The sequence below is a fragment of the Rhinolophus sinicus genome, chromosome 2 (genome assembly GCF_057876585.1).
Source record: "Rhinolophus sinicus isolate RSI-liver-muscle chromosome 2, RSI-T2T, whole genome shotgun sequence".
Lineage (NCBI taxonomy): Eukaryota > Metazoa > Chordata > Mammalia > Chiroptera > Rhinolophidae > Rhinolophus > Rhinolophus sinicus.
Genome location: NC_142502.1, coordinates 128,881,733 through 128,909,165, shown reverse-complemented (window position 1 = coordinate 128,909,165; position 27,433 = coordinate 128,881,733). Strand labels below are relative to the sequence as shown.

Sequence of the window (27,433 nt, the reverse complement as noted above, 5' to 3'; positions counted from 1 at the left end):
TTTTAGTTTAGCTTACATTCGCTTCTTTAATCAACTGTGCTCATGCCCATAACACAGCTCCACAAAAGAAAGCCTCTCCATATGTACCACTCACAGTAGAGAACAGTGGAGAATTATAGATATATCACGTTTCCCTGCAACACATCTTTGCTCCTGGTTACATGCTGACACCTTTAGTCCATGCCGGCTCTCTCACTGGAAGCCAGGTCAGCCTGGGCCTAGTGTTATCAAAACACTGTTCCACACACCTGGGTCCTAAATGGATTTTCACACATATTGCCCATCAAACACAGTTCACACTCCCAAGCTATCCAACCTGTCCCTGTCCTATCTCTCGAGCCACACTTCTCACTACTCCTCTGCAGCAGCCAAATGAATCACTCACATTCCCTAGACTCACCAGGTGCCATGAGGCACTCCTTCTGTTTAGAATGCTCTCCTTCCCAGCTTAAGGACCCCTTCTCCAGTGAAGCCTTTAGCTGGGGCTGCAGTCATTTGGAGGCTGGAATAGGTTGGACATCCCAATTGGTTCTCACGTGACTGGGCTGTCGACAGTGGCTTCTCCATGTGGCCTGGGCTTCTCACAACATGGCAACATGGGTTTTAAGAGGGCACCTCCCCAAAGTAAATGTTCTAGAAACCAAGGTGAGAGCTGTAAGGCTTCTTCTGACCTAGTCTTGGATGTTATGCGTCATCACTTCTGCTGCAGTCTCTTGCCCACATTCAGGGGGAGGGGATTTAGGCTCCACTCCTCAATGGAAGGAGTAGCAAGCACTTTGCATCAGTCTTGTAGCCAACATATTTGCGATGCTCCATATGGCACTTATGCCACATTGCCTTGGGTGGTGGGCTTCTCTCTCCTGCTAGTCAGACCTCCCAGAAGGCGGAATCGAAGCCTCACCCATCCCTGTGGGCGCCAACCCCCCACCGTGGTGCTTAGGATCATATGACACTTCATTAGTGTTTCACAAGTGAAGAGTCTGTTTACATCCCTCCATTAAAAAACTGTTGAAATATTCAAACAATTTTTATGACCCTAGACCAAGCTTGGCATTTCCTCTAGATGTCTTGTTTAGCACCCTTGGTATTGGTAGGGGTCCAGCATCCATGGAAGCTGCAGGAGAGAATGGAAATGAAGAATTGTGAGAAATGAGTTATGATGTGGAGATGTGCCTGGGCTCTCTTCCCACAAGACATGTGTTTGCTTTAGGAGCCTTTAGAAGCCATTTGTTCTGCGGTCAAATCTCAGTTTCTAAAGGCAGTGGGTTGCCCTTCTCACATCTCTGCTCCCTTCCTTTAGTTGGTGTGTATCAAACCAAGCAAGGTAAGGATTAGCAAATCCTTTCATTCCACCTAAGTGACTTTGATAGTACTTTTCTCATCCTGAGTGCTTTGCAACTTATGCTTTTCAAGGTTTTAAAATCTCCTTGAAGAAATAAAAATGAAGATGCTCTGAAAATATCCTAGGCTAACAGAAAAAGGGATACAGAGGACAAATCATCAAAGCACTGGAGTTTTGCTGTTTGGAAGGGACACTAGAAACACAAAACATATTTGTAGGTGACAGCCCTGGCCAGCTCTACCAAACCTATCCAAATTCCATTTCACACTGAAATTACTTAGGGTGTGTCGAGATTTGCCATGTTTTACTTCAGCACCAAACACATCACATCTTCCTTCGCTGGACCTTAACCTCTCTCTTCTTGTCAGGTCGTGAAAGAAAGCTCAATCCTCTTTCTTCTGAGTGTGTTAAAGAAACAACTCTGTTACAGTTTGTCGACCAAACTTTGGGGAGAATTACCAAGGGCTTTCCCAATTCTCTGAAATAAGTATATGCTTCTTCCAAACCCTGTCTTTGAATGTTGGAGAATGAAGACCTATCTTTCAGTGAGGAAACTGACAGGCTCATTTCCCTTTGTGCTCCATCCTGTTAGCAGGAGGGGTGGGTACATGGGAGGCCTGCAAACAGCAGTGCAGTGTTTTTAGGGAGGAGTGGAGTACGCTTCTTGGCCCTGATCTGCCTTGGTCCTCTTCTGGCTTCCAGCTTCCAGTCTGTTTTGATGAGTCTGGTCTCCCCCTGAGCAGTGTATCTTGAGTCCTCTCAAGGTGCCCAGGGATTGGGCAGGCCCTGCCTCACCTCATGCCTTTATACTGCGAAACTAAAGCCACATGCCCCTCTAGTCCCTTCAGAGAATCTCCCTGTCTCTGCTGCAAATGCCCTTGCCCCACAACTTCCAGGTAGGCCCATGAGTGAAGGCTCTGCTCAGCTTCCTCATACAGCTTGGGGCCCCTGGGAATTTTTAGATCTTACGCCATGCTACTTGTAGGTTGCAGGAAATGGGTAGGGCTGCCTCTGACCCTCTCATGCCTAGGCCTTTGATGCCACCATCTCTGCTGCCTACCCAGTGTCCTTATAATGTGGGGCACCCCCAGGGCAGGGGGCGTGCTCTCAAAATTTCCAGGTAGGAAGCAGGATAGAAGTCTCCTTTAAAACTAGTTCCTCTGAAATCAAAGAAAATTCTTGCACATTCTCCCCACACCCTAAGAATTATCTTGGGAAAGTGCCAAAAAAGAATGCATGACCTTATCTTGCCCTTATTTCTGTCACCCCAAAGTGATTATCAAATCTGAGTTGAGGATATGAAAACACTGGTTTCTGCCCACATCAAGATAATGCCTTTTGAATTATGTTGTCAAGAGTTTGGCATTGCTCCATTTCTGAAAAAATGGGGACAGAAAAGGGAGTGCAGAAAATAAATATCACATATCAATTTGGAATGAATTCTGGACTTTTTCATAGTACGGTAATCATTTCCTGTGTTGCTCTTTGCTCACTGAATATGAGGGGAAGGGTGAGGAGTGGGGATTTTTTTCTCCACAGAAATTGAATTAAATCAGAGACATTGATAAAGTTCTCTTCCCCACAGTTGTTCAATACAACAATTGAAACTTCTGTGACAACAGATGATCTACAGCAGCGTATGGAAATACTACTGGAACAAACCCTCCTAACTGCTTATGTCAATGTTTCGAGAGGACTTTTTGAACAACATAAACTCATCTACAGCTTTATGCTCTGCGTTGAGATCATGCGTCAGCAAGGAAATTTAACTGATGCTGAATGGAATTTCTTTCTCCGAGGTTCTGCGGGATTAGAAAAGGTACCTGTTTCAAGTTTAGATTGTAAATGTTATTCTACATGGAGCCCACAAGCACCTACCAATACTCCATGGTGGCTGAAGGTTATACATTTGGTGGTGTGGCCCAGTGTGGGGGTTGCTGGGGGTCAGGAAGACCAGGCTATAGTTTAGCTCTGTCTCCAGACGCTGTGTAATTGTGGTGACACTTAACCTCTTTCTGCAGCAATGGCCCCACCTATACAAAAGTGTTGTTGGGTGCAACCAGTGAGCTAGATGTGAACGTGTTTTGAAAAGTTGACCATCTTACAAATATGAAGAGTTAAAATCGAATAAAAGTTATAATTCACAGATTTGGCAATACTGTTTGTGAAATCATGACCTTCTCTTACCTGGACACATCTTTCATTATAAAGCACGGGAAGTAATTAACTGGATTGTTGCCTTCTGTAATACTGTAATGCAAGTTCTGCTACAGTTTCCTTCTTCAGGTTCATCCATTTGTCTAACTTGCTCCAGCCCCTTCAACTGGACCATCTCACCCACATACCACAAAGCTGGCAGCCCACTGAAATGAGCCACAGTGCCCCCAACGCTTGCCTGCAAGTCCATCTCTGCCCCACTCCAAACTTTTGTCCTGCCGATATTGAGCCCCGCCCTCGGCCCCTGCAAACATGACACCCGCACCTGTTTGCCAGTATTTGAGACTCAGTGCATCACTGGGAGGTTGGAATTTATGCTTTTATTTGACTCTCAGTGCCCTCCCAGGACAAGCCCAGACAAGGCCTTTCCCCCAGATGATCCCTCCTCCCCAACCCCCAACCATCTCGCATGCATACATATTCTTTTAGTCATTGCTTAATGCTATCTTAACTTCATAATCACAGTTAATACTTACAGAGGGCTTGCTATGTAAGTATATCAACTCATTTATTCCTCTCAGTCTTCCTCTTATGTGAGTTCCTGATTTTTATCTCTAGTCTGCACATAAGATAATTAGGCACAGAGAAATTAAATAATTTGTCATGATCATATACTTATACTTAACGGGGTTTGGAATGAGGATTTGAACCCTCCCAGTCTGTAGAGGATGCCCTCTCGCTGACTTCACTCTACTGCTGACGATTAGTTGGTCACTCAGCCAGGCCCTTCCCAGAGCATTAATGCCCTTCTTTCCTCACAGCACTCTTGTGAACAGCCTTGTTTATAGTTTTCCCAAGCAGAGGATTAATGAGCTTAAAGAACTTTCCAGAATCATATAACTAATGCATGACAGAGTCTGATTCATACCTGTGCCTAAGCTTCCAAAGCCCATGTCCATCCCAGTACCACCTGCTACTTCTTATAAGCAACATATTTTTAAAAAGAATTTAAAGTGCTTTAAATACCATTAAACCCAAAACTTAAAATTATTCAGAAATTTCTCAAAAGTTTAAAAAAAAAAAAAAAGGTTTTTTAGAGGTGAACCAAATCCCTACAACTGAAAACAAAAAGAAGACTGGTAGGAGGGACAGAGACAAGACTAGTCCCACACCTGCATGTGACCATTAAAAATCAGGAGGGATATCTTAGCTGCAGAGGTCCTCCTTGAGGAGAGAGGAGTCCCAGCCCCAACCAGGCTCCCCAGCCCAGGGTCGCAGTGCTAGGGAGAAAAGTCCCCATAACTTCTGTCTGTGAAAAGCAGCAGAGATTGTGGCTGAGTGAGAAAAGGGTGGCTGCAGTCCCAGGCACTCCTTTGAAAAGGCTCTCGCACAGACTTACTTGCTGATGGACTCACTCACTCTGAGCTCCAGCTCTGGGGCAGCAGCTCAAAAGGTGCCAGGGACATACGGGTAGGAATTAAGTTGTCTGGCTTCTGGGTGAGGCCTAGAAGGGCAGCTTTCTCCAGACAGAGGAGCCATTGTTTCTTTGTTGAGCACTACCCCCTCCCGGCATGCAGACATAGGAGGTTGCCATATCTGAGTCTCCATCAAGCTGGCTAACAACGCTTGGTCACTCTGCCCTGGTAATTCCCTGAGACCTGAGACCCCACCCCACACAACATTCAGGCACACCCAAACCACTACCACTAGCTTTTCCATACAAACAGCCTGTCTTGGCTCATGTTGCACACTTTCTTAAAACCTCTCAAAGGGTCACAAAACCCAAACAAGCAGAATCTTGCTTTGGCATATCCCATACCTCTTGCTAAGCAGCCAAAGCCTGGCACTAGCCACAGCTGGCCTTGGTTTGCAGCTTGGCCTCTTGAGGCACCTCCAAACCCAGCGTGGATGGCAGTCATCTATGGATTGCTTTGTGGCTCATGCCAGGTGACTTTGGACAGGACACAGACTGCAGCTCAACTTGGCCTGCAGCAGGGCTCCTCCCAGAGGTCCCAGGCTGGCATACCCAATGGCCAGCTTCCCACCAAGCCAGAGTATCATGCAGCTGCCTCCAAGTATGACAAACCCAAAGGGCAGACTCAGCAGGCACCAGAGCCCTGCTAAAGTGAATCCTACTCCACAGGGTCAGCCCCTGCACAACAGCTCCTCCACTGAAGTCATGGCCAGTCCTCACAAACAGTCAGCTTGAGGCTCAACTGTGAAAATAGCAACAAAGGCTCAACTATAACAGGAAGGCACACACAACCCACACCAGGGACATACCTGGAGCATCAGGCTCAGTTGACCAGGGAGACTGCACCACCAGGCCCCACAGGACACCTACTACATTAGGCCACTATACTAGGACTGGGAGACATAGCATCCCGACCTAATACATAGAAAAAAACAACAGGGAAGCAGGCAAATAGGGAGAGAAAGAAACATGTCCCAAATAAAGGAGCAGAGCAAAGCTCCAGAAAAAGAACTAAACAAAATAAAGACAAACCATCTACCAGACACAGAGTTCAAAACACTGGTTATAAGGTTGCTCAATGACCTCAGAGAGAAAGTCAGTAAAGAGATAGGAAACATAAAAATGGAGATAGAAAACATAAGGAAGAATCCAAAATGAAGACTATCTTAGAGGGAATCAACAGTAGATTAGATGAAGCGGAGGACTGAATCAGTGATTTGGAAGATAAGGTAGCAGAAAACACCGAAACAGAATAGCAAAAAGAAAAAAGAATCCAAAAAAATGAGAATAGCTTAAGTTGCCTCTGGGACAACATGAAATATACCAACATTCGCATCATAGAAGGAGAAGAAAGACAGCAAGGAATTGAAAACCTATTTGAAGACATAATGACTGAAAACTTCCTAAACCTGGAGAAGAAAATAGACGTACAAGTCCAGAAAGCACAGAGTCCCAAACAAGATGAACCCAAAGAAGCCACACCAAGACACATCAGAATTAAAATATCAAAGGTTAAAGACAAAGAGAGACTCTTAAAAGCAGCAAAAGAAAAACAATTAGTTACCTATCAGGGAGCTCCCATACGACTGTCAACTTTTCTCAACAGAAACCTTGCAGGCGAGAGGGAATTGTCACAAAATATTCAAAGTGATGTAAAGCAAGGACCTACAACCAAAATTACTCCATCCAGCAAAGCTATCATTTAGAACCACAGGACACATAAAGAGCTTCCCAGACAAGAAAAAGCTAAAGGAGTTCATCATCACCAAACCAGTATTACAAGAAATCTTACAGGGACTTCTTTAAGATGAAAACAAAAAAGAAAAGAAAAAATATGAATCATAAAATAGCAATAACAACTATCTATCAACAATTACTTTAAATTTAAATGGATTAAATGTTCCAATCAAAAGATAGGGTGGCTGAATGGATTAAACAAACAAAACCCTTATATATGCTGCCTACAAGAGATTCACTTCAGGTTGAAAGACATAGAGACTGAAAGCAAAGGGATGGGAAAAAGATATTACATGAAAATGGAAACAAACAAAAATGTTGTGTTAGCAATAATGATACTAGACAAAATAGACTTAAAACAAGAGACAAAGAAGGACCCAGTAGTCCAACTTCGGGGTATTGATCCAAAGAAACCCAAAACACTAATTTGAAAAGATGTATGCCTCCATATGTTCACTGCAGCATTGTTTACAATAGCCAGGATGTGGAGGTACCCTGGTGTCCATCGATGGATGAATGGATAAAGAGAAAGTGGTACATATACTCATATACAATGAACTATTACTCAGCCAGGGAAGGGAATGGGTTCTTGCCATCTGCAGTGGCATGGATAGACCTGGAGGGTATTGTGCTGAGAATGCCAGACAAAGAAAGACAGATGCAATGTGATTTTTCTTATATGTGGAATATAAAGAACAAAACAAACAAACAAAACAGAAACAAACTCATGCAATCAAAGAAAATTTTGAAGGTGGCCAGATGGGAGGGGGGTTGAGGATGGATGAAAAAGTGAATGGAATAAGAAGTACAAATTGCTAGTTACAAAATAGTCATGGGGATGTAAAGTACAGCACAGGGAATATAGTCAATAAATGGTAATAACTATGTATAGTGCCAGGTGGGTACTAGACTAGTCAGGAGGATCACTTCTTAAATTATATAAATGTCTAACCACTATGATGTATACCTGAAATAAACATAAAATAATATTGAATGTTAATTGTAATTGAAAAATTAAAAAGGAGAGGGTAAAGTGAAGGGGAATAAGAGGTTCAAAGTTTTAGGTATAAAACAAATAAGTCCTGGGGATGTAATGTGCAGCACAGGTAACATAGTCAGTAGCACTGATAATGTGATACCGTGTCAGGTGGTTGCGGTACTTGTCATGATGATCTCTTCTTTAGGTATATAAATGCTGAACAACTATGGTGCACATCTGAAACTAACATAATATTGTTAGTTGCTATATTTTAATAAAAACTTTTAAAAATACAATAAAAGGGGTTTTTTATTAACTTTTTTTTTTTCCACCACATGGAAATTTTAATGATTCTTGACTGATATTTTTTTTTCTAAGAAATGTGTTTGGAGGATATCCTTTATCTGGTTTATTTAGTTACTAGTATTTTAATACTAGTATTTTCCATTTTTATCATAAATGCTACATATCAATAGAACAATAAATCAATAGAATAAAAAAGAAAAACCACGTTATCATCTTAGTAGACCAGAAAAAGCATTTGACAAAATCCAACACCCTTTCATCATAAAAACACTCAAAAAACTAGAAATAGAAGAAAACTTCCTCAACTAGATAAAGGGTATGTACAGAAACCCACAGCTAATATCATACTTAATGGTGAAAGTCTGAATGCTTTCCCCATAAGCTCAGAAAAAAGACAAGGATGTCTGCTCTAACCACTTCTTTTTAGCATTGTACTGGAGCTTCTTCCCACATCAATTAGTCAAGAAAAGAAAATGAACAAAAGTTATCCAGATTGGAAAAGAAGTAAAACTATTTGTTTGCAATGACATGATATTGTATATAGAAAACACTAAGGGATCACTAATAAAACAATTAAAACTAATAAACCAGTTCAGCAAGATTGCAGGTACAGATCAATATATAAAATTAATTTGTATTTCTCTATACACTTGCAATAAACAAGATGAAAATGAAATTAAGGAAACAATTCCATCTACAATGGGCATCAGAAAGAACAAAATACTTACAAGTAAATTTAACAAAAGTTCAACCTTATACTCTTTGAAAACTACAAAACATGTTGAAAGACATTAGAGGACCTAAATAAATAAAGAAACATCCCAAATTCATGAATTGGATACTTAATAGTGTTAGGATGGCAATACTCCCCAAATTGATTACAGATTCAGTATAATCCCTATTAAAACCCCAGCTGACTTCTTTGTAGAAATTGACAAGCTTATTCTAAAATTCATATGGAATTGCAAAGGATCCAGATCCCAAAGCTTACTGCAAAGTAGCAGTAATCAAGACAGTATGATACTAGCATAAAAATAGGTATATAGATAAATGGAATCAAATTTGAGAGTCCAGAAATAAAACCATGTCTCTATGGTCAACTGATTTTTGACAAGGGCGCCAAGACAATTCATTGGGAAAGGAAGACTTTTCAACAAATAGTGCTGGAACAACTGGATAGCCACATGCAAAAGAGTGAAATTGGACCCTTACATCACACCATATATAACTTACAATGGACCAAAGATCTAAATATAAGAGCTAAAACTCTTAATAGAAAACATAGGAACAAATTTTCATGACCACAGATTTCACAATGGATCCTTAGATATGATATCAAAAGTATGATCAACAAAAAATAAACAAATAAATAAATTGGACATCATCAAAAATAAACATGTTTTTGCTTCAAGGGACTCTATCAAGAAAATGGAAAGACAACCCACAAAATAGGAGAAAATCTTTGCAAATCATATCTGATAAAAGATTTGTATCTAGAATATACAAAGAACTCTTACAACTCCATAATAAAAAGACAAATGACCCAATTTAGAAATAGGCAAAGGACCTGAGTAGATATTTCTCCAAGGAAGATATACATAAATATATGAAACAATGCCCGACATCATTATTCATCAGAGAAATGTAAATCAAAACCACAAGCAGATACCACTTCACACCCACTAGTATGGCTAGAATCAAAAAGACAGATAATAACGAGTGTTGGTGAAGATGTGGAGAAATCAGAACCCTCAAAAACTGATGGAAAGAGCAAAAAACAGTGCAGCTTCTTTGGAAAACAGTCTGACAGGTCCACAACCAATTACATATAGAATTACCATATGATTCAGCAATTCAACTCCTAGGTATATCAAAGAGAAATGAAAACATATGTCCACACAAAAACTTGGACATAAATATTCATAGCAACATTATTCATAATAGCCAAAAGGTAGAAACAACCCAAATGTCCATTAACTGATGAGTGGATAAATGAAATGTGCTATATCCATACAATGGAATATTATTCAATTATAAAGAGAAAATACTAATATGCGTTACATACCACAACCTTGAAATGTGAACAAATCTTTGAAAACATTAAGTTCAGTGAAAGAAGTCAGTCACAAAAGACACATGTTATAAAATTTGATTTATATAAAGTGTCCAAAATAGGCAAATCTATAAAAACAGAAAGCAGTTTAGTAGTTGTTTAGGACTGGGGGTGAGGGCGCATGGCAGATAGCAGGGTAATAGCTAAAGAGTTCATGGGGGGCGTTGAGGAGATAAAAGATTCTAAAATTGACTGTGGTGATGGTTGCATATATCTGTGAATTTACTAAAATACATTAGGTTGTATGCTTTAAATGGGTAAATTGCATGTTGTGAGTGAATTGTATCTCAATGAAGCTGTTTTAAAATGTATAGAACCCCAGGCAAATATTCACGAAATTTCAAAGAACTAGTTTCAGTCTACAATGACATCTGTATCTCTGTCTCTTTTAAAACTGTTTACTCATGTGAAAGTGCTTCGTGGAATATTGCCAGGTGGCACATTACTGTTCCCAGAAATTTCTAGGAACATATATAAGGATTAGACATACATTCAACCCAGCTGTAATAAGATTGCCACTAGTCTTGCTAATGATATTGGTCTTTTACTCAGCTTACCCCTCCTAGAGACGAGAACATCTGGAAATCTGATTTGGAGACTAGTTCTCCAGGCAAAAAAAAAAGGAAATAATTAACCATAAGAATAGTTGATGGTGAGGAGGGACTGGTGTGGTGTGTTGGAGAACAGACTGGAAGTAGATTTAACAGATTTAATGTTAACCCTTCACCAGATCCACTGCTTTCTGCACTGTCAGCCCGAAAGCTTTCGTCAGCTGCACTTCTGTGCAAAGGTCTACAGGTAGAATGGATTCCACACCATTTGTATTTCACCATATCTTATTTCTTGTCCTAGGTAAATGGTTATTTTTAACATGGTATCAAAGCTTAATTTTTCACTTAGACAAGGTGAAAGCACATTTTGTGGTTGTCTTTGTGAATTATTATTTGTTTTCTTTCTGTCTTGCAATAGGAACGCCCACCTAAACCTGAAGTTCCCTGGCTGCTTACTCCCATGTGGTCTGCATGCTGTGACTTAGAAGAATTGTTTCCAGTTTTTGCAGGACTTACATATTATATATTGTTACATCCTATCTCCATATGCTTAGGTAATATGACAAAAAGGATCTGTGATGGGGGGCTGTAAACAGGCTCATCAATGCTAACTTTAATGTCTCCTTTAACCTTTCCTGCAATGTCAGTATTTTTCACTAGGAAATTGCTTCATTATTAAGAAATTCTGAATTACTTGTTTTCCCAATTTCTTCAGTTGAATGCGTGGCCCATGAATTTTCAATATTTCAAGTTTACTATTATACCCATTTTAGGGATATGCATTTACTTCATAAATTTACTTAAAAACCATCATCATACATAGTTGTAGATTTTTATGTGTGTGATGAGAACTTTTAAGATTTACTCTCTTAGCAACTTTCAAATATACAATACAATATTATTAACTATATTTACCATGCTGTACATTACATCCCCAAGACTTATTTATTTTATAACTGGAAGTTTGTACCTTTTGACTCCCTTCACCCATTTTGTTCACCCCTCCATGCCCGCCTCTGGCAACCACCAATCTGCTCTCTTTATCTATGAGCTTGTAGTTTTTCTGTTGTTGTTTTGATTTGCTTGTTGTTTTAGATTCCACATATAAGTGACATCATATGGTATTTGTCTGTGTCTAGCTGACTTATTTCACATATTAATAACATAGAGTCCTCAAGGTCCACCAAACTTCTGTGTTTATTTTACTAATGCTTTTTCTTTTATACTTTATCTGACATTTTCTAAGAGAGGTACATTAAGGTATACCACTGTGACTGACAATTTCTCTTTGTAATTCTGGAATTTTTCCCATTCTATTTTATGAAACTATAGTTGAGTACAAATAGGTTTAGTACTATTATCTTCCTTGTTAATTGTTCCTTTTTTATTAAATAATATTTCTCTTTACTGACTAGTGCTTTTTCACTTTAAAATATGTTTTAATGTTAAATTTTTTATAACAGGTTACTCTTAGTTAGTATTCCCCCTCTATATACATAATATATTCTACACTCTTCATTTTCAACTCTTTTGTGTCATCATCATGTTTTTGGTTTATCTTTAGTGAGATTTTGTTGTTGCTTTAAGCAGGGTGACAGTCTCTCTTTTTTAACTGACAAGTTTTAATCCAAGTATATTTATTGTGGTCATTGATCTATTTCAGTGGCTCTCAAATGGGGAAGATTTTGTCCTGTAAGGGACAGCTGGCATTGTCTGAAGACATTTTTGGTTGCCACAGCTGGGTGGTGCTACTGACATTTAGTAGCAAGAGATCAGGGATGTGGCTAAATATCCTACAATGCTCAAAACAACCCTCCATAACAAATTACCACTCGGACCAAAATGTCAGTAGAGGTGAGGCTAGGAATCCCTGATCTATTTGGACTTCTATCATCTTGTTTTGTGGGGATTTTTTTTCAGGCTTTATTCTTTGCTTCATTTTTTTTCCTTTTTTCTTACATTCGGATATGTCGTCCACATTCTTTTTACACACACACATGCACACACCACTTTGAAGTTCTGTGTTCTACTTCTATTTTTAGTAATTACTCTTCTATTCTGAATACTTATTTAACTAAATAGACCCAATCAGTGTAGTGGTTTAAAGTCTAGATGGACCAGAATTTCTAGGATCCTAATATGTTTATTTGATGTATAAATAAACACTGGGGGAAAAAGGTTCTTCAATAACTGCATCATATAGAAATTAGGTTTCTGTATTGTCAACCAGTTACACAAGACAGCTAGCAATAGAGGTGGAACACAAAAAGAAAAACACTCATAGGATAAACCTAGAGATGGAGAGTTAGGGACAGACCGAAAGCAAAAAGGGCTAGATGGAGCCTATAAACACAGAGGCAAAGAAAGAGGGAAGACATGGAGGCTGAGAGGCAAAGTAATTCTGGGAACAACTCATCATGTTTGGACAAAAGGAACTGTGTGTTATCCCTGTCAATTAGGACTAAAATTTCAGCAATTTAAAACTATGCATTCTGCTTTCATTTGTAAAATTTCAAGATGTATGGAAATCCTCCAGGATTGTGAAGGTTTGTACATGAGTGATAGGAGGGCTTGTACTGTAAAAGTGAGCTTTAGATGAAGTTTAATAATTAACTCCAATGTTATTATTAACCTTCAAATCTTCCTATTTGCCTTAATCTTTTGTCTTTGATGGCTTCTAAGTGGTTCATGTCCTGTTAGTTGAGTTGTCATTTAAATTAGGCTGTCTTATCCTGTGTTATTAGCCAAAGCCCTAGTGATTATACAGTAACCTCAAGAGAAAAGAAGTCCTTTTGGAATCAATGGTTCTGCTACCCGATCCTCTGAATCATGCAGCCACCTTCAACCACAGAGCACTGTGGCGTGCTGGACCCTGTGGTCTCATGCCATGGAATTGTCTGTATTCCATATAGAAATTACAAGCCTTGCAGAGGTGCACACTACCCCAGGGCCATGGTCTTAAGTATGGCTAAATTTCTGTCACCAGCTCTTTGATTGCTATTATTAGGCCCTCAGCGGAGAATCCCAGCAGACCAGCTGGATAAAGTGGTTTCCTAGCCTGAAATGCAAGCCAACTATTTTGCCTCATGTTCGACCCAAGCACACTGTGCACCACGTACCTACAGGACTTACAGTGCTAATTCTGACTACATGTTATAACCATTGTAAGGGCTAACTAGAATCCTAATCCTTATGTTATGTGCAAGCCCATTTCTTATAAATATTCCATGGGGGAGGGGGAGCAACGTATTCTGTTTATCAGGACAGAAAGTTGTATATATGTCAATTTAATCACATGATTTATATTGTTCAAATTATGTATGCCAGAATTTTCCATTTGTATCATCTATCACAGACTGATAACTATGTGTTACTTCCTACTGTTGCCATGCAGCAGCCTACCCGTCTGTCTCCTTGTACCTGCCCCTAAAGAAAGGAGAGTCTGTGAGATGATCGTTTCAGGGACTTTGCTTTACCTTTGTGCTTGTGCCTTATGTCTCCTTGTTTGGCCACAGAAAGATGGCTGCTCAGCCAATGACGAGAAAGATTACCCACTGGGGGGTAGGGACAACTCAAGCCAGGCGCAGTCAAGTGGGGACCAACAGGAAAACACCCAGGGTTCACAGAGGTGGGCACAGCCCCCCACCGCCCCCCAGCTAAGGGGAGCCTCTGCTTCTGTGGCTGCATTCCTTCCCACAACCGGCAAGGGAAGAGATTCAATGATGTGCTCTCCATCTATTCATTTGCATTAGGTTTTATCCCTTGGGGAAGTACTTATCCTGAGACTTATGGTTCACCTGCCTGCAGACAAGGGTGATTGGTTTAAATCAGTTTCCTAATATGATGAATGAAATTCACAGATCTTGAGATTGACAAGCTTTATCTCCTTTACTTCCTATCTAACTAATAAAAGCTAATGTGTAGGCCCTATTCCGGGCGTCCAGTCCTTGAGGCTGGAGGTCCCTTGGCCCCGCTTCACTCTATTCATGACTACTGTCTTTTCTTACCCCTGCGCTGCCCTCCTCACTCCCCACAACCCTCGTCACACGGAACGTGACACCTACTACAATTAAATTTTTTCTGCTTTTTCCTCTATCTCCAGCAGTGATTGATGTATTCTTATGCTATTATCTGGAACATATAGGTTCATTTTATTGTGCTTTTAATATGGGGGTTGTATTTTAATATAAATGACCTAGTTTGTCCTGTTTAATTGTATTTGCCTTGAATTCTACTTTATCCAGTGTTACTCTTATCACTTCAATTTTCTTTTTGCTCACATTTGATTAATGTATTTCTATGCACCCTTTGGAATATTGTTGAATTTATTTTATGATCCAATTTAAAATTCTTCCCTCTTTAATTAGGTTGGGTAGGGGGAGATTAGTATATTTACGTTTGTAGGAAAAACTGATAGTAAATGTAGAGATTTTTAAATTACCAAATATATTTATTTAATTTCAAAGTCAAAACAACCCTAATTCAAGCATGTTTTTAAATTATGTTTCCAGGATCTTTTGAGACTTATATTAACCCACTTGAGTGGGAAGGCTATCTCCAAATGGAGTGGGAAGAAGAAGACAGCACAGAGGAAAATGACGATATAAGCGATGATTATTGGAATACAGAATTAAGTTCTTTCCAAAAGCTAATTCTTATTAAATGCTGTAAAGAAGAAAAGGTAAGGTATTTTTTTAAAGGACTGTGTTATAACCGTTTCTTTGTAAAGCTCACCAGCCAGATATGAGTACATTCATTTGTTTAGAAAATAACAGTGACCAAGTTTGAAAGGTGGTTCTAAGAAAGAGAGACTCGGTGTTATTAATAAAACATAGTATTTTACACAAAAAAAATAGTGAAAGAAAAGGCTGGTGAGCCAGCCAGAAACCTGGTTATCCTGGTGTGCTTTGTTAGGGAACTTGTGCCCTGTGTCAGGGAGGACAGGGGTCTGCTGGAGGGCGTCAGCAGGGCACTGGTGGGCCTTTCACAGTGTGGCGGCAGTGGGAAGAAGACATCTGAAGAGAACAAAACCATAGTCACCAAGACTAGTTTGAAGGCTGTTGAAGTAGTTTATGTAAGAAATGATGGCAGCCTGAATTAAGATAGAGGTAGTAGATTGAAGAGATGGCGGGGGATGTGGAGATGAGGGAACTAGTGTGGCTTCCAGTTTCTGCCTGGGTGCCAAAGAGGACAGTTGTATCAACAACTAAGCAAATGTGAAAGAAGAAATGTGTCAGAGAAAGATGTCACTCAATCTGCAGTGCCTACCAGCTACCAGAGTGGATAGCAGTCTGGAGACCAATATTACCCACATATTTGTGGGTAAGAAACTCTAAACAGTAATATATGTTACAAATAGATTTGGGAATCATCAGCATTGAGTTGCAATGTAAAATCCTGGGAGTTGCTGGAATTGTGGAGGAATAATTAATGATAGAATAAGAGAAGACAGGTGAGCAATGGATGGAACCCTGAGAAGCACCAATTTTTTTTTTTTAAATTAAATTTATTGGGGTGACAATTGTTAGTAAAATTACATAGATTTCAGGTGTACAATTCTGTATTACATAAGCACCAATTTTTTAAAGGGCAGAAAGAAAGAATGAGGAGTTCATGAGAAGAAATAGTCAGGGAGGACAGAAGAAGAATAGGAGGAAAAAAGTGACATGGAAAACAAGGAGGTATAGAGTTTCAATGTCGGAAAAGTTATCAACAGAATGAATGAAGCATTGCAGACAGTTCTACTTTTTATATATACAGATGTAACCCCCAATTTAATTGATAATAAAGGAGTTATATTACCTGCCGAGAATTCAAGTGATGAGTTTCAGGAGGCACTGGAGAAAAAGGGAGGTTGTTCCTATGAGAAATGACTGAGAGAAAGAACTATGAGAGAGAACTAACTCGAGAAAGCCAACGCATAGTTGAGAGATACTGATGTTACATTGTAGGATTTTCTGCCATCTCTGTAGGAACATAGAAAAAAGTTATGGGGTTGACCTGAGCTATGGATGATTGCAATAGAAAAATAGAAGATGTAAAGTCACTCTGGAAAGAGGAAGAGATCTAAGAAAGGGCTTATAGACTGGAAGAAAAGGAAAATCTTGAGTTTCTTTGGGAGCAGATGGAGTTGGACTAGAGGTGAAGCACAGCTAGAAGGATGACAAGAGTTTGTGATCAAAGTTGAGTTAAAATTTCTAATGAACAGTAAGTACCAAGTGATGACAACGTCCTGAGGTTGGCTGTGAGGAGGGGTGACTGAGGAAGAGATGAGATGATGTGCACTGGAGTTAGAGGTCAAAGAACTGTGACGTTAGAATGTTGGATGACTACATGGAACTGGAACCTGGGTTGTGCCACCTCAGATGTTGGCAAGATAATGCCTGGGACACAGTTGATAAATCACTGGAACAGAGTCCTTATCTTGTAGAGACATATGCTGAATTACTTAAGGGTGAGATAATATGGTACATGAGATATGCTTCAAAATAATCCTAAAGAGTGGGGGAGTGGGTGGGTGTATTGATAACACAAGAATGTCCTTGTCTTGATAAATGTTGAAACTGCGTGAAACACTGGGTTCATTTTTCTCTAATTTTATGTGTGCTCGAAATTTTCATAATAAAAAATGTTTTTATTCCTATCACATCCTTCAATACCATGCATGTCCCATGACAGTTCTCCAAATGTGATCAAAGCTACAAATGATAGATGCAGTTATAAGAAATTCACAGAGGATTAATTGGAAATTCTTATCCCAGCATTTGACCAAAAATCTTACCCGGGTTATTTGACCAAAAATCTTACTACCAAACAAAACTTGCTCTACAAATCAACACAGAGGAGTCTAGAATTTAGATTAGGTTTCAGAAGTGAAGAGCTAGGTATGCATTCCAGAGAAGACATGCATTCCTGACTCAGTCAAGACCAAATAACCCTGAAGAGAAGATCCAACCATAACAATGTTATCCCAGCTACACCTCCTCCCAATTAGACACATTCATCAAGGCACTTAGGAACAACCTTTACCTAGTATTTGTTCCAGAGAATGACTTCCTAAAGAAACTGGGGTTCTGCAGTAAAAAATATCTAAGATCTCAAGATCTAGATTCCCTGCTCAGAGAAAGAACCTTAGGAAGCCTTAGAACAAAGATGAGACCAGAGACTAGATCTCTGTGATGAGAGAGAGCTCAAGGTAACCAGCCTGTTGTTTTCAGGTCTGTTCACAAGCTAAGCCTGTTTGGTATCCAATGCTTCTACATGGGAAACTGCTCCTTTGAGAGAAAAAAGATGTTCCCACACTGGCGTGTGTGAGATACGGCAATCTTGCATGAAAATTCAGCCTCCTTCAGAAATAGCATGTTTGGACTTTAAGATGAAACTCCACTTTTTAAAAACTAAATAAATCAGGTGGTAGACTCATTAGAATCGCAACAAGATGTAGAATGTCTGTCATTCCGACAATTCTTTCTTTGGCATCCATATTATCAACACCTCTCAGGATAAGGTTATGAGAAATTTGAACTGGAAAGAGAAAAAAGAAATTATTGTCTAGTTCAGAGAAGAATAAAGATTGCCTGAGGGAGAAAAATTCATCACCACAGAACAAAGCTGAGACGTCCTGTATACCAGTGTTCTCAAATTTTGGTATGCATCAGAATCATCTGGTGGCGTGTTAAAGCAAGATTTCTGGGCCCACCCCTCAGAATTTCTGATTCAGTAGGTCTGGACTAGGGGCTAAAAGTCTGCATTTCTAACAACTTTCCAGATGCTGCTGCTGCTACTGATCCTGAGGCCACACTTTATGAACGACTGCTTTAGTGATTCAACATATACAAGTGTAAGGAGAAACAGTTATTCTCAAAGCAGACAGAGGGGTGAGGACATCAGGATATGTCCTGACCTGCAGCATCGTTGGTTTCCAAGTCTAAATCCATGGCGAACCCTGACCTTGACAGTTATGCTGTTTCAGTCCAGGCTCCCTCTACCTCAGGAATGTGGTGGTCTCTTTGAGAGCAAGGTTTTCTCTCTGTTCAAAAACCACAGTGTGTCACTACTAATGAAATCTTCTTACTTAGAGCAACAATTGTAAGGCTTTCCGAATTTGGGAGACACCAGTTATATGAATGTAATTTTAAGTCTCTGCTGTCTGTTCCGCTGTGTGCTGATTTATTTAAGCAAGAGTTCCCATGGAAGAAAATTCCCAATATTCTCATAGGATGGTTGGCACAACTGCTTGCTAAGAAATATCCCTGTTGGCACAGAGACTAAACAAGAGTTACTTGAAAATGTTAAAAATGCCACTTCAACTGTCTCATCATGTATAGAAAAGATCCTTAAGAGTTTTTTAACAGCTTTACTGAGGTATAATTCCTATATCATACAATTCACCCATTTAAAGTGTTCATTCCAGTAGATTTTAGTACTTTCACAGAGTTGTGCAATTTTAGAACATTTTCATTACCCAAAAAAGAAACTCCACACCCAGAGCCATCAACCCCCCAATGTTCCTATAGGCACCCACTAATGTACTTTCTGTCCCTGTAGATTTGCCTCTTCTGGTCATTTCAAACAGAACCATACAATATGTAGTTTTTTGTATCTGTTCTTTCATTTACATATTAATTTCAAGGGTCATCCATGTTGTATCAAGTAATTATTGCTGAATAATATTCTATTGTTATGGAAATATCACTTTTTTTTATCTCTTCATCAGTTGATGGACATTGTGATTGTTTCTACTTTTTGGCTGTTATGAATATACTGCCATAAATATTTGTGTACAAGTATTTGTGTGGACATATGTTTTCATTTCTCTTCGGTACATATATACCTAGGAGTAGAATTGCTGAGTCAACATTTTATATTCCCACCAGCAGGTTACAAAGTTTCCAATTTCTCCTTACCAACATTTTTTATTATCCTTACCAACAATTTTTATTATCTGTCTTTTTTATAATAGCCCTCCTAGTAGGTGTGAGGTGGTATCTTATTGTGGTTTTCATTTGCATTTTCCTGATGGCTAATGATGGTGAGCATCTTTTCTTACACCTCTTGGCTATTTGTAGAATTGTCTATTCAGATACTTTGCCATTTTTTAATTGGGTTGTCTTTTTTTTATGGAGTTGGAAGTTCTTTATATATTCTAGATACAAGTCCTTTATCAGATATATGATTTGAAAGAAATGTTCTCCCATTCTATGGTTGTCTTTTCACTTTCTTGATGGTGTTTATTTTTTTCTTTTGTTGCTCGTAATTTTGGGGCCACATCTAAGAAGACATTGCCTAATCCAAGGTCATGAAAATTTACTTTTATGTTTTTTCTAAGAGTGATAACGTGTTATCTCTTATATTTATATCTTTGATCCATTGTGAGTTAATTTTTTATATAGTGTTTGGTAAGGGGCCAGCTTGATTCTTTTGCACATCCAGTTGTCCCAGCACCATTTGTTGAAAAGACTGTCATTTTCCCCCATTGTCTTGGCACCCTTGCCAAAAAATCTATTGAACATACTTGTAAGAGCTTATTTCTGAAATGTCAAGTTTATTCCATTGATCTGTATGTCTGTCCTGATGCCAGTACTTCACTATCTTGATTATTGCAGCTTTGTAGCAAGTTTTGAAATTGGCAAGTGTGACTCCTCCAATTTTGTTCTTTTTTATCAAGGTTGTGTTGGCTATTCTGAGTTTTCTGAGTTTCCATATGACTTTTAGGATCAGCTTGGCAGTTTCTGAAAAGAAACCAGCCAGAATTTTGAAAAGTATCTGTAGAGCAATTTGGGGAGTATTGCCAACTTAACAACATTAAGTCTTCCAATCCATTGACATGAGATATTTTTCCATTTATTTGGGTCTTCTTTCATTTATTCCAACAATGTTTTATAGTTCTCAGAGATTAAGTTCTGCACTTTTCTTGTTAAATTTATTTCTATGTATTTTGTTCTTTCTGATGCTTTTATAAGTGAAATTGCTTTCTTAATTTCATTTTGGTTTTCTTATTGCTACTGTAAAGAAATACAATTGATTTTTCTGTATTTTTGTATCCTATAAACCTGCTGAACTTGTGTATTAGTTCTAATAGATTTCCACTTAGTTCTTTAGCATTTTCTACACCCAAAATTATATCATCTGCAAATAGACATAATTTTACTTCTCTCTTTACAATCTAGGTGTCTTTTATTTCATTTGATTGACTAACTGTCCTGGGTAAAACATCCAGTTGAGCAGAGGTGATTAGAGTAGATATACTTGCGTTGTTCCTCTTAGGAAGACTACTCAGTCTTTGATCAATAAGTATGATGGTAGCTATGGGATTTTCATAGATATCTCTTCTATTCCTTCACTTTAAGACTATGAGTGTTCTTAAAGCTAGAATCTCTTGTAGGCAGCATATAGTTGGGTCTTATTTTTTATCCATTCAGCCACTCTGTGCCTTTTTATTGGAGAATTTAATCCACTTACATATAAAGTAATTATCGTTAAGTTCTCAGCCATTATTTCTTTAAATAAGCTTACTGCCCCCTGCTCCTGCTCTTCCCCTTCTGGGACTTTAATAATAAAAATTGTTTCTGGTTATGGAATCCCATAGATCATGTAGATTTGCTTTACTCTTTTTCACTTTTTTTCTTTATTCTCCTGTGATTGAATAATATTAAAGGACCTGTCTTTCTACTTCTCAGATACTTTTTTCTGCTTGATTCAGCCTGCTATTGATACTCTTTACTGCATTTTTCACTTCATTCATTGTGTTCTTCAGCTCAAGAATTTCTGTTTGGTTCTTTTTTATCATTTTTATCTCTATTAAACTTTTCGTTTTATTCTCATAGTTTTTCCTGATTTTATTTCATTGCCTTTCTGTGTTCCCTTGTAGCTCATGGAGCTTCCTTAAAACAAATATTTAGAATTCTTTATCCAGAAAAGTCACAGATCTCCATTTCTTTGGGATAAGTTACTGGAAAATTACTGTGTTCCTTTGTTGATGTCATGTTTCCTTGATTTTTCATGTTCCTTGAAGTCTTGCATTGCTGTCTTCACATTTAAAGAATCAGTTACCTTCTCCAATCTTCACTGACAGGCTTTGAGAAAGATATGCCTTCTGTAAGTCCTATTAGGGATTTTGACGCTTTCTCAGACCTTTTCTAAGGATGCACTTGCTCCACACTTCTTGTTCTCTCTTGGGGGAAATTCTTAACATTGTATGCCTTATCTCAATTCTTCAAAGCCAGCAGGTACTGGAGCCTCTTGTTTGCTTTCCCTAAGGCAGTGCTCAATGCTCGTGTTTGTGTGCTTTCTTCCATCCCACAGTCTTGGGCCAAGTTTTTGCATGTCCTTGCTGGGAAGATCCTCAGATGATGTATCCCCAGCAGTTTGTAGGCAGGCTTCGAAGGAGTCTGAGAAGTAATTAGTAGAAACCTCATCCATTGATATGTTCCTCTCTGCCCTCTGGCTGCTGTTCTCCCAGCCACTCACCACCCTCCAGTTAGGCAGTTCACAAATCACTATTCTGGATAGGGTGAGAAAGATACGGTCCTCTCTAGTAGAGTCCTGCACAGCTGGAGAAGCCAGGAGCTCACTCAAAGGCTCCGACTTTCCCCCAAGGGAGAAATCATGTGCTAAGAAGATCAGTCTTGGCATTGAGCTGTGCCACCTTGGGACACAGATGACACAGGTAAAATAAAACTGTTCCTCTTAGCTTCTTCAGTGCATCCAATCTTGAAATTTTCTTGCCCTAATCATATGCTTGAACTTCTCTGGTAGACTCCCAGGCTTTCACAAAGGAACCCTCATTCATAAGTGACAGTCAAATAGTGTTCTTTGGGGGAAAGATGGCAGAAATCTCCCCTACTGCCATTTTGATTTCAAGAGTTTTTAAGTCACTGTTTGGATCACCTAAAAGAAGACATAGAAAAACTACATAAATCGTTGAATACTAAATTTGAGGAAGAAAATTTACCTCGATGTGTTTTTACAGTTTTGATCAGCTGAAAGAAGACAGAAAAATTAAATAAATCATGGAAGACTAAACTGAATTTAAATAAGAAAATTTACCTTGATGGATTTTTTGCTGGTAACACTACTACCAAAATGTACAATTGTTATTACTTATTTTAAATTCGAGTACTATATTTCCCAAAACCAGTTTAATGAACTATCCCTATCCACTGACCATTTGCAAGGGGGGAAAAAAACAAAAAACAATGACACTTCTTTATTCCATTTAACATTCTGTTGATTTCTTCTTTAGGGCTCAAGAACTTGAACATGCATTGGGGTAGACGGTGGTGATGGTTTCACAACACTATGAATGTACTCAATACCAGTGAACTATATACTTAAAAATGATTAAGATGATAAATTTTGTTATGTATATTTTACCACCGTTTTTTTTAAAGTTCTTGAGTATGATGAAAAGAAGTGTAAGCACAAGTGTTCTATTTTATATATATATATAATTTGTCAACCACCCATAATCTTTATTCTTCATCTCATACACTATAGCTTAAGTGAGGTTTGGTCACTAACAAAGAATGAGCAGGGGGTCATTATTCTCAAATATTTAAGTTTATCTTCATCACAATGAAAGCACAAAACCACCCCTTCCTCTGGGCATGGAATTTCAAAATATAGAGTCTCTGAATAGTGAATTTGTGCACTATCAGCACATAAATACCTTCAAAAAAGTATTGATCTGAATTCAGGAATTCCCTATGGGAATGCCCAAAGGATTCTGATAGGGAGGATGACCTAAGAAAGTTCTGAGGGCCTCAGCCAGAGACTGTGTAAAGGATCAAACAGCAGACAACGAAAAGAGTTCTAAGCAAAACATAATGGACTTGTGATAAGTCATTCATATATTGTCATTTCAAAATATTCTTCCTAACATGTTCTATAAAAGGAGACTAAATTCTTTGCAATAAATAAACAACATTACATTAAAAAAAAACATAATGGAGTTTCATATATCGGAATTGGGAAACTCAATTTATGAAGAAGAGAGTGAGAACAGCTCCTAGAAAAGGACTTAGTGATAAAGAAGGAGGAGACTACAAATTCTGTGATCCTACAACCAGACATGGGATTTGCAGAGAGTGATACGAGAAATGCCTGACTCTCTAGATCATAGATGTGTGAGAAATCTGAAGCATTTCCACAGTAAATTCTTGCCATTATTGCCATAAAGATCTTGATGACAATAAAACAGCAAAATTACAAAAGGATCACAGAGAGAAGTTGATCAGTTCCAACCATGTAACATGGCAGGAACTTAAGGAGCAGGCCAGTGCATACTATCTAGGAATCTACTAGAGCATGGTACAGGGGAGTACAAAAAGGCCCTGAAATAACTCCAAAGTTAAAACCATTGCAGGATAATAAGACTTCCTGGGATGGAATGAGATCTGATAAGGACTCTGAAAGTGAGGATATTTTAGATACAGAGTGGACAGACGCTAGAGCTGAGGAACCGATAAGAAATGCCGAGGCACGGAATCTGTTCTCCTACCAGCTCAGCAGCGTTGTCAGCCATAAGGGAGCACTCCCCATTCAGGCTGTTACATCAGTGATGGGTTCAAAATCAAAAAGCAAGCTTGGTTGGGGTGGCCGGTTAGCTCAGTTGGTTAGAGCATGGTGCTGATAACACCAAGGTTGCAGGTTCAATCCCCACATGGGCCACTGTGAGCTGCGCCCTTCTTAGAAAAAAAAAGAAAAAGAAAGAAAGCTTGGTTCACTTATACTGACTAGAATAACTAGAATCCAAGAAGCCTCTGTGCTGAATGAATGAGACAGGAATTGTTACATTATCTTTTATATGGATAAGATCCTTAATGCACTATTGGAAACAGCAGAGAACTCCTAGAATGCATATGGTGAGACACACATTCATGGGCTGATATGCATACATACTCATTTCTATTGTATTGCTTCTTCCTCCACCTGAAAAGCATAAACTTTACACATCACTGGAGAGACAAACAGCACTAACCCAAATCAAAAGGCAGGAAACTGCATGCAAATTCTACAGGAAACCTTGGTTCTATAGCTTTACCTCATATGTCTCCTTTCTGTATTCTATGTACTTAACCATGTTCTTGGATATACGCATTTCTGGGTATATATTAAGTAGACTAGCGCGTAATCAAGGGTGCGTTTTATGCAAATTTATTTTCTGCATATTTGAAATGTTTCCTAAAGAAAATCTGTTCATACCCATGAGAAATTGCGTATGTAACCAATAGTTTGTGATCTTGGATTAATAAAGCCATTGGAAACCTAGATCTCTATATAATATTAATACCAGATTGTCCTGTTTACAAGAGAAATATGTATCCAAATTTTTTAATTCAAAAGCATTTCATGAGTGTGTTACCACTTTTATATTTATGTAATGACAGCCCCAAGAAATAAACTATTGGTGCTTTGACTGTTGGCATTTATTGTAGACTCTATGAGCACTTTTTGTCAAAGTAAAAAGCAAATAAATATCTCATATCATTGAAAACATTTTAAATAAAGAAATTTATGATGGAATTATACTTAGTCACACAGTGACACAACTAGGACAAAGCTTCAAATCCCCTCTGCCCTACTGCAGGGCCTTCCCTTCTGGACCACGCCACCTTTATAACTAGGACCACAATGTATCCTCACTTAAGTGGACAAGCCTGTGAACATCTTTTCCCAGGTTGGTCACAGTGGGGTGCCATCCAAGGCCATGGCCCTGAATCAGTTTGGGATGCCCCTCCTTCAACAATAACAAAAATGTGGTAAGGCTTGTTTGGACAGGGTGCTGTCAACATCTAATGGAGGGCTACTTACAGTCGTGAAGGTTGTGCACTGCACAACCTTTAAGGCAGCCATTCACATTGTAGATATTGTAGGTTAGATTTGTGTCTTTGCCATGACAGCTTCCAGGCACAACTATCTTGAAAAGGGGCACCTTTTTCTATCTCACACAAAGGCGCCATATGGGCTACCGAGGGAAAAGGTCTGCAAGAGTAGGAATGGAGTAAGTTGGCTAGGGCAGAATCAGTGATGGGAACGCATCAGTGTAGAAAATCACCAGGCAGGGATGTCATTATCAAGGCTGAGGCTGGTTCCCAAGCGAGGTCCGAAGAGGCCGATGAGTAAATGGGAGCTAAAGATGGCGAGACAACATGTGGAGTCAGTTCTTCTGTGAAGTTGGCTTGTGAAGGGAAGCCAAAAAATGAAATAGTAGCTGGAAGGAGAGCTGCAATCCAGGGAAGGCTCTCATTTTGGTTTTAAGAATAGAAGACAGTAGAGCCTAATTGTACGATGATACGAAGATCATGGAGAGAATAACGCCAAAAGACACAATGACAGAACTAAAAGTAAAGTCCACAAAAGGCAAGAGGGAAGAGGCAAAAGGAGGCAAGGATAGGGAAACAGCAGGTTTATAGATAAATGCAAGGCTATGGGACTTTCCTCTCATCCCATAGTTCACGTCCTCAGTGAAGTCACGAGAACCATGACTGGCAGCAGTTAGGTGGTGTACAAATCCACCGAATTGCTCTACAGGAAGAAATATACCTAATCAAGAGAGAATGAGTTCAAAGGACAGGCCACCAACCTCTGAGAAGTTGGAGGGGAGAACTAGGATAAAATTATGAAGGATCTTCAATCAACCTACTTTTTTAATGCTTTTCTTTTCACTTTGCAGGTAGTTTTTGCTCTTACAGACTTTGTAATAGAAAATCTTGGAAAACGCTTCATTGAGACACCACCTATGGACCTGCCTACTCTGTATCAAGACATGTCATACAACACTCCCCTGATATTTATCTTAAGCACAGGCTCAGATCCCATGGGTGCATTTCAGAGGTTTGCCCGGGACAGCGGGTATTCAGAACGGTAAGGTCACATTGTACAGTTTTAACAACTCATGTGAACATCTCCTTGTTAAAACTTGCCCTTTTTTGTTCCCTCTCTGGAGCATGAATTTCTACATTCAGATCTTCCTTAATAAATAAATTAAGATATGTGAATATTTAGCTATGTATGTTAAAATGAGTCAAAAATTATAAAAGCAGACAAATATAAACTTCATTTGAAAAAAGGAGATCGTTAAAAATGTTAAAGTATAATAATCTAGTGGAATAGTGATTAAAACTTATTTGTTATTTGAGACTTTTTTAATATAACTGTAAAAGAACTATAGTTTACTCTCTATGCTCAAATGTTGAAAACAAATCCACAGCTATTTATGTGGTATTAGTAATCTCATCTTTCTCATGAGCCTCTACTCTGTTGGGTAATAGGGACAAGGGGAAGTTTAAACTGTGCATTTTCTTTATTATATTTTCTTCTTATTTAAATGTCTCTAGGGTAAGCTAACTTGATTTCTTTCTCATAAAAGTTCAGTCTGGACTTCTTCTTCCCCTAACCCTCCCCAAGATGGTGTCCAGATGGGTAGGAAAGTACACAAGAGCACAGGGTGGCAGGAGAGAGCAGGGGGTCTCATATCTACAAGGTAATCTCGAGCTCTGACAGGCCCCTGTGTGCAATGGCGGGTCTGGCCTGGTCTCTGGACTAGGGGTTACAAGATGATGGATCTCACCTGTTCTTTTGAAGTCTGAATCTGTATTACTCAGGCTTCTCCAGAGAAAGAACCAAGTGTGTGTGTGTGTGTGTGTGTGTGTGTGTGTGTGTGTGTGTGTGTGTGTAATACACCGTGTTTCCCAGAAAATAAGACCTAGCCAGACAATCAGCTCAAACGTGTCTTTTGGAGCAAAAATTAATATAAGAGCCAGTATTGTAT

General features: G+C 39.0%; 2 protein-coding genes across 2 annotated transcripts in view; one reads left to right on the top strand and one right to left on the bottom strand.

Moving 5' to 3' along the window:
* Positions 1-27,433, bottom strand: part of TRABD2A (TraB domain containing 2A) — a 129,884-nt gene that overhangs the window by 5,373 nt on the left and 97,078 nt on the right. Inside the window, 1 exon segment of the mRNA XM_088796351.1 lies at positions 401-1,114. The gene's annotated coding sequence lies outside the window, so the exon portion shown is untranslated.
* The window catches only part of DNAH6 (dynein axonemal heavy chain 6), a 248,121-nt gene that overhangs the window by 182,754 nt on the left and 37,934 nt on the right, over positions 1-27,433 (top strand). Inside the window, exons 61-64 of the mRNA XM_019756389.3 lie at positions 2,928-3,161; positions 11,078-11,213; positions 15,171-15,340; positions 26,336-26,526. Coding sequence (XP_019611948.3) covers positions 2,928-3,161; positions 11,078-11,213; positions 15,171-15,340; positions 26,336-26,526 — 731 coding nt within the window. The remainder of the gene's footprint in view (positions 1-2,927; positions 3,162-11,077; positions 11,214-15,170; positions 15,341-26,335; positions 26,527-27,433) is intronic.